General features: G+C 48.2%; 1 protein-coding gene across 1 annotated transcript in view; it reads right to left on the reverse strand.

Moving 5' to 3' along the window:
- KIT (KIT proto-oncogene, receptor tyrosine kinase) overlaps window positions 1–5,748 on the reverse strand; it is an 86,472-nt gene extending 80,724 nt beyond the window's left edge. Inside the window, exon 1 of the mRNA XM_042984511.1 lies at window positions 5,609–5,748. Within this exon, the coding sequence (XP_042840445.1) occupies window positions 5,609–5,675 (67 nt within the window). The 5' untranslated portion in view covers window positions 5,676–5,748. The remainder of the gene's footprint in view (window positions 1–5,608) is intronic.
- Window positions 5,749–11,156: the final 5,408 nt, after the last annotated feature.

Below are 11,156 nucleotides of genomic sequence, written 5' to 3' on the forward strand. Positions count from 1 at the left end.
GGCAAAACAAAGAACCAGGGAGGCAAGTAGGCATTGCTTACTAATGGTGGACTTAAAAAAACAAACAAAAACTAGACATTAAATGTATACATTTCATCTTTATACCATAAAAACTCCTCTACATAATCTGGTTTTAAACTATATCCAATTTTTTTTTTCCTGAGAGACAAACCTGCAAGAGGAACAATAAAATCAGCCTAATAGTGAAGTCCCTGTGCTGTCCCCATCAAGGACACCATACTAGGCATGTGGGTGACCTCACTCACTCTCTTCGGGAGCCCATGCCATCATCTCTGAGTCACATAAAAAGAACTGAAGCTTGGGGCGCCTGGGTGGCGCAGTCGGTTAAGCGTCCGACTTCAGCCAGGTCACGATCTCTCGGTCCGTGAGTTCGAGCCCCGCGTCAGGCTCTGGGCTGATGGCTCGGAGCCTGGAGCCTGTTTCCGATTCTGTGTCTCCCTCTCTCTCTGCCCCTCCCCCGTTCATGCTCTGTCTCTCTCTGTCCCAAAAATAAATAAAAAACGTTGAAAAAAAAAAATTAAAAAAAAAAAAGAACTGAAGCTTATGGAGAAGTGAAGAGTCTCTTCCCAGATCACACGGCCAGCAAGGGGCCAAGTACGTAAAAACCCAGGTTGTCCCTTTCGAACCCCGAGCTGTTAACTCTGATGCCACCTGTGCTGGCTAACAATTTAGCTTCAAGTTTGCAAGCGTCAAAAACCTAGCTGTCAGAAAGATATGCACTGGAGATACCTAACAGTGTGTCGTAAGCAAAGTGTTAAGGCTAAAGCATAAGGTGAATGGAAAAATCAGCAGATGTGAATGCTTTCATTGGAGAAATCCTCTGGGTTGTTTGTCTTTCTGGGAGAAAGGAGAAAAAAAAAAAAACGGCCAAGATCTGTTCAGTCCCTGAGTAGTGATTCCGAATTGTTAGGTCAAAAGCCATATAAAACTCAAAAATTAAAGTTTACTTCACATTAAAAGCTGTCACGTTAGTACTTACTGGTACCTACTTGCAAAGATTACAGAGAGAAACCGGCAAATTCTACATAGTCACAGAGGTTACTCGTTTATTAGGTGCTGTCCCATCCCAGACCCTGTGCCAAGCACCTGTACAAGAATCTCTTCCTAATCTTTAGGACAATCATATTAGAGTAGGCATTATTTCCATTTCTGGAATAACAATAATTCCTATTTTATAGATAATAATTATGACTGACATGTATTATGTTTGTACTAAAAGTGTGCCAGGCAGCACGATCCTAAAAATGTATTATGTAGAAGCACGTATACCGGCACTGAGAGGTTAAGTAATTTGCCAAAGTCACACAGCTGAAATGAGGATGAAAAAGTAAGTTCAGCAGGGCAGCCGACTGGCTCCAAGGTCCCAAATGTGTCAGCCATGGGGCCAGCAGACTAACACAAGGCTGTCTTCATTCCCCAGGCCTGTGTTCTGTCCGCTAGGTACCAGCATGGTCCCATCTGCACTCACCAGGGCCTAAGGCTAAATGCCTAAATGTCTAAGGGCAGTAGAGAGTGGTATTGCCTAGCGCCTCCTAAAGAGGACCAGTCCCTCAGTTCAAGAGAACAGAGAAATCGAGTTCTTGACATAAATTCTCCAGATTCTTAAGTATTGCCTTGATGTTTCCTTAATAAAGCATCACTTGGGGGTGGGGGGGTACCAAACAGGTTCATGGATTATCAGCTTGTAAGCTCTTACGTATTCAGAATCTGAGGTCAAAAGATGGGCTGTTTCATGTCCAAAATGTCCAAAACCAGAGGTACTACAGGCCAGGCTTACTGGGTCCCTTCACTTTCAACAAAGATTTACACTGGCTTTGCCCTGGATTCACACTTGTACCTCTGCTAACTCCCCAGTAGGCCCTCCTCACTCTGGATTTGCAGCCCCCGAAGCTCTCTATTCAGGTTACAGAAACTGCATATGAAATTTTGCGTCTTTAAGGTCCCTTCAAATGTCTTTCAATCCCTTGTTTTGAAAGCTAACACACAGGAATGCGGCAAAATAAAGCACTTCCCACATCGCAGTCTGTCAACTGTTAAACTAAATTCATTCTGGATCATGCTGCTGTAGCCTTGACCACAGCCTTTCAGGGGTTCCCATCCTGCAAGGCCAGCTCCAAGAATTCCGCTCAGGGCACCACAGCTCATTTCCTGGTGTCCTTCTTTAATCAGCTGGGGGAGACTTGAGGAAATGAGTCAAAATCCTAAGAGCAGCTTCGAGCAGCTGTCAACAACAGCAGCAAAACCCATCATCAAAACAACACCTGTACGCAAATGCTCTACAAGGGAGCCCACAAAAACACCTGGCCCATTTCTGACGATCTGTCTGGGTGGTAAATCTCTAAGGGGTAAACTGCCCTTCTATCTCATGGTGCCCATCCGGGGTGAATGACCAGTGGCGTTAACTCATTCCTGGGAGTTTTCGCTTTCACAGAGCATGCCCCAAGTATATGATGCGAAGGCCATTTTTATTTTTTGGAAAGGTGGATGGCAAAATATCTCAACTGACTTTTCCACCATCGTTTTAGAGACAGTTTGTCTTCATTTCTGAGGGCTTCTGGAATGGCACATCTAACACATACAGCCCTCATGCCCAGGGTCGAGTGCCTGCATACCCTCCACACGAGCTACATTTAATGACTCCCCTTCCCGGTGAATACTTCCCTCAAATTGAGAACACTTTCACCCACACATCCTAAGAAAGGCAATTCTAGGTAGTGACCTTGACCATCCTGTATTCCCAGAATCTCCAACGATACCTGGCATATACTATGTGCTCATCAAATAGTTTCCAATGAATCTCACAATTGATTCTGTTAAGGCATGTGAATGGTATACAGTTGGGCATATGGGGCTAATCTCAGGCTTTACCACTGACTATTTGGGTAACTGACTCATCCTCAGCCAGTTTCTCCGGCTATGAAATGGTAGGAATTGTAATAGCACTACCTTTAGGGCTTGTTGAGAGGACTAGAAACACCATGCAAAGGCCCCAGCATGGGCCTGGCCCAGTTTTGAATAAAGAACAACTATGTACAACAGACACATAAAGGGAAAGTTAAGGCATGTCAGAAAAATGTGTTGTAATAACACAGCATACATAATTTATCAAGTCATAAGAAAAAAATGTGTGGATGAGTGGGAAAGACGAGAATGGGGATGTGACTTTTCTGGGATCCCTTTCCAAGACCATCATGTTATTCCCAACAGGATCACATCCAAAATGTCCTGTGTCCAGCTTCTGGCTCTGACTCTGGCCTCACACCTGCAGGAACGAGGGGAAAGTATGATTCACTATTCCTTACAGGCTTATCTTGCTGGGCACAGGTGTTGTAAACACTGAGGGGAGCAGTGATGGGGGGTCCTACAGAGCCCACACCTCCTTGATTGAATTCAAAGGGAAACCAGGCACACATGTGGATTGAAGAAGACTCAGGATAAACCACACCTCCCCGCTTCAGCGGGGGCAGGGGACCAGTAGGCTACTACCCCCGTGGTCCCTGTGACCAGAAAAAGCAGAGGAATTTCAGGGAGACAGAAAGGAATCGGGGAAGGAATTCAGAAAAATTGGAGTCTACACTCAGAACACTGGAAGAGGAGAATGTGGGACCCAAAGGGTCGTTCCTGATGCAGATGCTTCACTGTCCTCTTGAGGAAATTGGGATCTCCAGAATTGAAACGACCTGCCAAGGGCACACAGCTAATAAATGGCTGGAAAAGGAGAACCAGAAGGGCAGCACTACGCTTTGTCACTATACCATACTGCCCCCCAGGAGCCAGACCTTTAAATTCCCTTTGCCAAAAATCTGTTCGAGGAAGCCGGATAATTAGGAGGAGGAAGGAAGCAACTGATTCTTTTAATTTTAAAAACGGGGAAACTATTCTGCCCTTGTCCTTCTAGTGCCCTATTCGGGTCCGCACGCATAACTGAAATTAAAAATGCCAAGGCACAAAGGCGTAAGGACCAAATGTGTCATTTGAGCTTAGAGCGGTCAAATCCGCCACGGAATCTGGGCACTCACTTATAATCTCTCTCCCGCCCCCCCCCCCGGGTCCAGATGCAAGGCTTCTCTTCCTCCACAGGAAAGCCCTCACAATGCCGTTCAAGCCCGTGAATGAAGAGGCTACACCTTGAGACTTCATGGGAAACTGACCGGTAGTTAATATAGTACCACAATAGTACAAAGCGATGCTTCCTTTTGTAGCCCGTGAATCCCAGTTCAGACTCACTTTCTGCCCACTGCATCAGCGAGGTAAGCCTTGAAGGTCGTTAAAAAATGACCTGGGAGAGAGCAGGGTTTCAGGGGTTACCTGGGCGATCTGCACTCGCTCGCGCACTAGCGACACCCAGAAAAAAAAAAAAAAAGGGAAGAAGGGGCAGGAATCGGAGGGCTTTCAGGAGCCTGCAAATCCTCCTCCTCCACCTTCAGACCTAAGTTCCCGCGCAGATAAAACCGGATTTTCACTACAGCTTTAGGATCCAAGTAAGATTTTGCAGAAAGTTCCACTCCATCTCCCACCCCCGCCCCAGGCGGCCCTTAAGTAGTGTAGCTATCACGTGGGAAGGGGTGTTGCAGATCTCAAAATTCCCAAAGAAAACGGGGACCCGCAATTACGGGTCGCAGACACCTATTCCAGAGGCTTGCAGAGGCCGGCCAGCCTGTCTGGGCATTCTGGCCAGACCCGGGAGGAGACCAGGTCGAAGACCTGAGCGTTCCAGCGCAAGGTCCCTGCCTCCTCTCGGTGCAGGCGGCAAACGCGGCCACCAGCCGCTCGGAGGCGCGTGGCAGGAAAGAAACGGCACCGCGGCGGAAAGGGGCGAGCCTTTGGCATGGGATTTACAAAAGCAAAAAGTCTGCAACCTAGCGGCTGCTTTCCACACGCCCAGCCCAAGTTGTCCCCGTAGCCGCCACCTCTAGGTTCGCGGGGTCCGGCTCCAGAGCCGCACACAGTGCGCTTCCCAGGCAAAATGCCTAACGGGAGGGCCCGAGGACAGAGCGAGCAGAGGCGGCAGCGGGTCGGTCCCCAGCTCTGGGGCACAAAGAGCGCCCGCGGTTTGGAAAGCGGCAGCCACAGAGCAAAGAAAAGGCTCTCCAACTTTGCCCTCGGCGCGGCAGAGAACCTGCGGGCTGCTCCTCCAGTGCACCGGTCACACACGCGCAACTTTTAACAAAAGGAAGCAGTGGCCGCGCCTCGCACCGCGGAGATAACGCGCTGGGTGCGGACCCGGGACCCGCCCGCCTGTGCCCCCGCGCACCCCCGGCACAAAAGCAACCCCGAACTCGAACGCAGCCTGCGGCCGCACCTCACCCACTCTTGAGCCCCCCAGCTGCCCTCCTTCCCGGAAGACCCCCAGCTCAGCGCCCCCGCCACCAGCGGCAGGGGCTCCTTGCACAGGTGAGCGAGGCAGGGCGCAGGAGAGTCCTGGGGACGCCTCGAATCTTCCCGAAGGCTGAAAAACAAGGGCACCGGAGGGCCGTCAGCCACCTCTGCCGACGAACCCCTGCGGGTTCGAGCCCTGGGGGGCACAGGCTGCTCCGGGGCGGGGGGTGGGGGGGGCGCGGCCCCACTGTCCGCGGCGCTCTCCCACCTGTCTGGACGCGGAGCAGGAGGAGCAGGACGCAGAGAAAATCCCAGGCGCCGCGAGCGCCTCTCATCGCGGTGGCTGCGCTGGGATCGGAGGTCCGTTCCACGTTCCTGCTCTCGCCCAAGTGCACGGAGCGCGGCAAAGCCGAGCCCCCAGAGCCGCGAGCGCGGAGCAGCGGCCCCTCCTCCCAGCGCCCTCCCCCTGCGCGCCGGCCACGCCCCTTCTCCGCGCCCCTCCTTGCCTCCCCTCCTTCCCTCCCTCCTGGGTCTCGCTCCCTCCTGGCGGCGTCTGGCTTCTGCTCTTTCGACGTGCTAATCCCCGGGGGCTGAGCCGGCGGGGAGGAGGAGGGCACGCTGGCCCTCGCCGCCAGTTCCTGACCCCGGAGCCCCTTCATCTCTCCACCTCTCCTGCTCCCCTGTGATGTGGTCTGGCGATCAGAGGCGGTTCCCGGACGAGGGAGGTGCTGCCCGAGCGCTTTGTGAAGCCCGGCACCCAGTGCACATTAGGGCACGAGCCCGCCACCTGGCAGGTGCTCCCCAGACAATAAAGGTCCAACGCAAGGCCCTCGAGCACGCTCCCGAGGGAAGAGAAGGGACGCCGCTGGTGGCGGAGGTGGTGCGGAAACCCACCGGAATTGGGGCGCGGGGATTACGAATTAGGCCCCCACATTCTCCATTTCTGTTAATCGAGTGGCCCAAGAGAGGCGCCTGGCACCATGGTAAAATGCTGAGCCGGACTGTAGGTAATTCTTTATGCTCAGTTTCTCCACCTGCTCTTAACCGTAATAACACAATTGGTTTCTATTGGTCGGCGTGGTCTCCGCCAAGGAAGCTCCTGCTGAGACTTTCCTGGAGAACCGGGCTTGGCATTCGAGTGGGGAAGAGAGCCTAGTGAAGTTTGCTCTGGGAGCTCGAGTTTTTTAAAAACCCATTTGCGCCAGAATCGTTGTGCTAAGCCCTCTGGGAACGTACCCACCCCCACCCCCTGTAAGGTTTCTCTTCCCCTGTATCAGGGAACAGTTACGGGGGGGGGGGGGGGGGGGGGGGGGGGGGAGGCGGTAGGGTCTCGGCCGTCCTCTTAGCTGCCCTAGCCTGTACCAGGAGCAAAATTATAGGAAAATTATTCTCTTAAAACAGGTTCCACTCCCTGGGAAGTGCTTTATCCAAGGTAACAACAGTATCTGTATAGGGTTTTATAGTTATTCCTTACTCTGAATATTATTTCATGCTCACAACAGCAGCTTTGTGCGGTAGGTAGAGCCTAATGTGTATTATTTGAGTTTTAAAAGTGGCCCAAGATAGCACAGCAAATAGAGGGGAGAGCCAGTCATTTTAAGACTGACTCCAGGTATGATGACCTTTCCCTATGCATTCTAATAAACCACTAAAACACTTTACCAGAGAGCTTAAGAGTGGAAAATAAATAGGAGGAGCCCATCAGAAAAAGCAGTGGAATAATATAGATACACCTCGACTCTTCTCTAAAATTGCATTCAAAATTTATAATTAATCAGCTCCGACACTCCGCTTTATTTAATATTGAAAGCTCCCCTGTTTAACATTGACCTATTAGGACCTGAGTTAGTTTTTTAAATTATTTTTAAAGCCAGTCACTTAGATCAATACGTATGATTGCCTCTCCTTAAATTTATGTATTCATTCAACAAGCATTTAAGTATCTACTCTAGGGACTGGGAGTACCATTGCTAATAGACAGATATGGGCCCTGCCACAATCCTTATGGTCAAGTGGGAACCCCCACCCAAATGTCCTAGGAAATGTGTCAAGTCATATAGCTGTGGGAAAACTGAAATTCAAAGGTCTCTGTGCTCTGGGCCATCAGACTGACCATGTCTTTTTCTTAGGATGACAGAGATAAAAGCTACCACTCAGAGCAATCATAAGTTTCTGGGATCTTGATTTATTTCTAAAATCCATTTTGTAGTAAGAAAAAAAGTCACTGTGAGTTAAAATATCAACATTATGCCTGGGAGAAAATTTACAATTTTCTTCTTCAATCAACTGATATTGGAGAGGATAACAAGTCTTCAGGAGAGTGGGTGAAAAGAGACCATATTGCAATTTAATTCTAGGCAGGAAACTTCTTAAAAAAAAAAAAAAGGCAGAATAGAGAATTCCATAATGCTGGACTGTCAGTCATGTTTACCATCCAACAAATAAATATCTGCTGAGCACCTTGGTAGGCACAAGACCTACAAAAATCATAAAGACGAAGTCCTTGCCTAGGCGGATTCACAGTCTGAGAGGGTAAGCAGATACCCAAAAAGATATTCTAATATTTACTAACAGGATTTGTGTTCAACCAATACACGTCAAGTTGGCCATGCTGGTTGAGAGAATATTGAAATCCTTCTGTACTGATTGGAAAAAAAGCCACTCCCCTAAACACCTAAGTGCCCCTTCATTCCAGTTCCTTTCTTGAGATACCCCAAATCTCCTCAGATCCAGCAACTAAAGGCTTAATGTTGGGCATAGTAAAGAGCCTCCAGTCCCTGTGCCTCCAGGGTTACTAGCTATTTTTAGTAATACCTCATGGCAGCTATGTACTAAAAGGAGGCACGTAGAAGGTGCTCTAAGTGATGTGCTATGGGAATAAACTGTATTTCTTAGATCATGTCCAGTAGAAACACAGCAATGGAAACGTTTTACATTGTCAGGTAGGATACATAGGACCGATTCTGTACTCTTTTTTTGTGACAGCCCTGGAGCCTCTTATAAATTATACTTTACATATTTTATTGTTTTCATAACTGTATTAGTGAGGACTCTGGATTGCAACTTGTAGAAACCCAACTCGAACTGACCTAAGCAAAAAACAAAGAAGCCTAAACCTTAATGGTTCTTATAACTGCAAAGTCCAGTGACAATAGCATCTTAGACTTTGCTAGAGTCAAGAATTCAGAGTCATCAACTTGAAGGTGGTGTGGAGTATGTGCGTGTGTGTGCATACACATGCATTTTCCTCCGTATCCATCCTTCAGCAGTACTTTCCGTGCACTCAGGCCTACAGCTTATTATTTCCAGTGTGAGCAGAGCTTCTCTGCCCCCATGAAACCCTCCTATGAAAGGTCTGCCCCGATTTAAGTCACATGCCGATCTGGAACCAGTTGCTGAGGCCTGACCAATAGAATATGATGATTGGCCAGGTCTGGATTGCATGCCCATCCCTGGAGCCAGGGGTTGGAAGTGGATTTCATCCACATTATGAGGTCTAAGAATGAAGAAGGATGTGTCCCCAAAGAAAAACTGAGCTATTCTCACGGGAAAAAGTACTAACACTGCACAAATAGAACAAAAGATGTTTATTATAGTCACACAGTCAAAATCTCTAACTTGAAAATTTTTATATTTCTGATTGTAAAAGTAAAGATGTCTATCCTAGAAAATTTAGGAAATACCAGTGGTGCCTGAGTGGCTCAGTCGGTTGAGCATCCGGCTCAGGTCATGATCTCATGGTTTGTGGGTTCGAGCCCTGCGTCGGGCTCTGAGCTGACGGCTCAGAGCCTGGAGCCTGCTGCGGATTCTGTGTCTCCTTCTCTCTCTCTCTGCCCCTCCCCTTCTCATGCTCTGTCTCTGTCTCTCAAAAATAAGTAAACATTAAAAATTTTTTTTTAAGGGGCACCTGGGTGGCTCAGTCAGTTAAGCGTCAGACTTCGGCTCAGGTCATGATCTCACGGTCCGTGAGTTCGAGCCCCATGTCAGGCTCTGTGCTGACAGCTCACAGCCTGGAGCCTGCTTCAGATTCTGTGTCTCCCTCTCTCTCTGACCCTCCACCATTCATGCTCTGTCTCTCTCTGTCTCAAAAATAAATAAACATTAAAAAAAATTGGTTAAAAAAATTTTTTTTAAAAAGAAAATTTAGGAAATACAAAAGACCATAAAAAACAAAAATCACCCGATATATAATTACTGAAGAGTTCATTTTGGTATGTTTCCTTTAAGTCTTTTTTCTCTGTTCTTTATAAAATGTTTTTCCTTTATGCAATTTAAGATTTTACAATGTTTGTTAGTTTTCTATCCATCTTTTTTACTAATCATACCATAAGCATTGTCCCAGATGATTAAAAATTCTTTGGAAACAGTGTATAATGGCAGTATAATTTTAATTGTATTATCTACCACAATTCTGGGTGTTTCATTATGTCTCTTTTTTCCATTTTTGTTTCTATCACAAATAGATTACTTGGCAATGAGCATCTTGGTAAATAAAGCTTTTCTGCCTCTGACTATTTCGGAGGGACTCCTAGATGTGGAATTGCTACCCATGGGGTATAATCCTTTTTGAGGTTGCTACTTAATAGTCCTTGCTTTTCCAGTAACTATTTAAAAGTCTTTTGTCCATAAAGTGGAAGAAATGAACATATGATCCTCATTGGTCAACTCTATTCTAACAGTAACCACCCCGTAGTTTATGAAACCTAAAGAAAATAATGTATGTTGTTGGCTCAGCTTTCATTGAGTACTTATTGAACACCCTCAGGGTGCAAGATGTGCTACAGAGGCACTAGGAATGCAAAGTTAGAGAAGACACAGATGTGGCCCTCATGGGACTTGGAGAGAAAGGAGGGACACGCACTGTAAAGGGGTCAAAGATTAACCGTTATTCGTACTCTAAGGGAGGTATGCACAGAGTGATGTTTGAACACAGATGAGCATCTACCTCATGTCGTAGAGTGAGGCTCCCCCAAAGAGGTAGCTCTTAGATCCCTTTTTTTTTAATGTTTAAATGTTTGTTCATTTTTGAGACGGAGAGAGGGCACGCGCACATGAGTGGGGGAGGGGCAGAGACAGAGGAAGACAGAGAATCCCAAGCAGGCTCCGCACGTCAATGCAGAGCCTGATGTGGGGCTTGAAGCCATCAGCCGTGAGATCATGACCTGAAATCAAGAGTCCGTGGCTGAACCAACTGAGCCACCCAGGCGCCCAGGTAGCACTTGGATTCTGAGGCATCAGAAGGAGAGGAAGACAAAGCAGAGAGGGGAGAAGTTTCCAACAGTAGAAAGCACAAGTGTGAAAGGGGCCGGAGGCGTGAAAGAGCACCCGGAATCTGAAGAACCCCAAGTCACGTGGCCCAGCACAGCTTGTTTAAGAGATAAAGACCCATCCATGCCGGGAAATGAGAAACGTGAACTTCATCCTCTGAACTATGAAGAGTCGCGATAAAGTGAGCTGAATCAAATTTGTGGAAGGGAGAATGTGAGAGGGGACACGGACAAGGGAGAAGGAAAGTAAGAGACCCCATCAGAGTGCTGAGGAAAGAGCGCAGTTTCCCTTGTCAACTATAGTGTGCTTCCAGGAAGCAGGTTTGAATGGCAGGTGAAGGTCTGGTGGTTGAGCCTGTCCGGTTCAAGGTGCTTGCGGACTTCCTGAAAGCTAGAGATGCAGGCCTGGAGCTCAGACGGGACCAGGCTGTAGGGAGGTGGCTGCAGCCAAGGACTAGATGAGGCCCCCCTAGACGGTGCACCCCACCAGGAAAGCGGAGGGCTGAGGTCAGCCCCTGGGGAACCACCCACATTTAAGAGACGGGCAGA

The sequence above is a fragment of the Panthera tigris genome, chromosome B1 (genome assembly GCF_018350195.1).
Source record: "Panthera tigris isolate Pti1 chromosome B1, P.tigris_Pti1_mat1.1, whole genome shotgun sequence".
Lineage (NCBI taxonomy): Eukaryota > Metazoa > Chordata > Mammalia > Carnivora > Felidae > Panthera > Panthera tigris.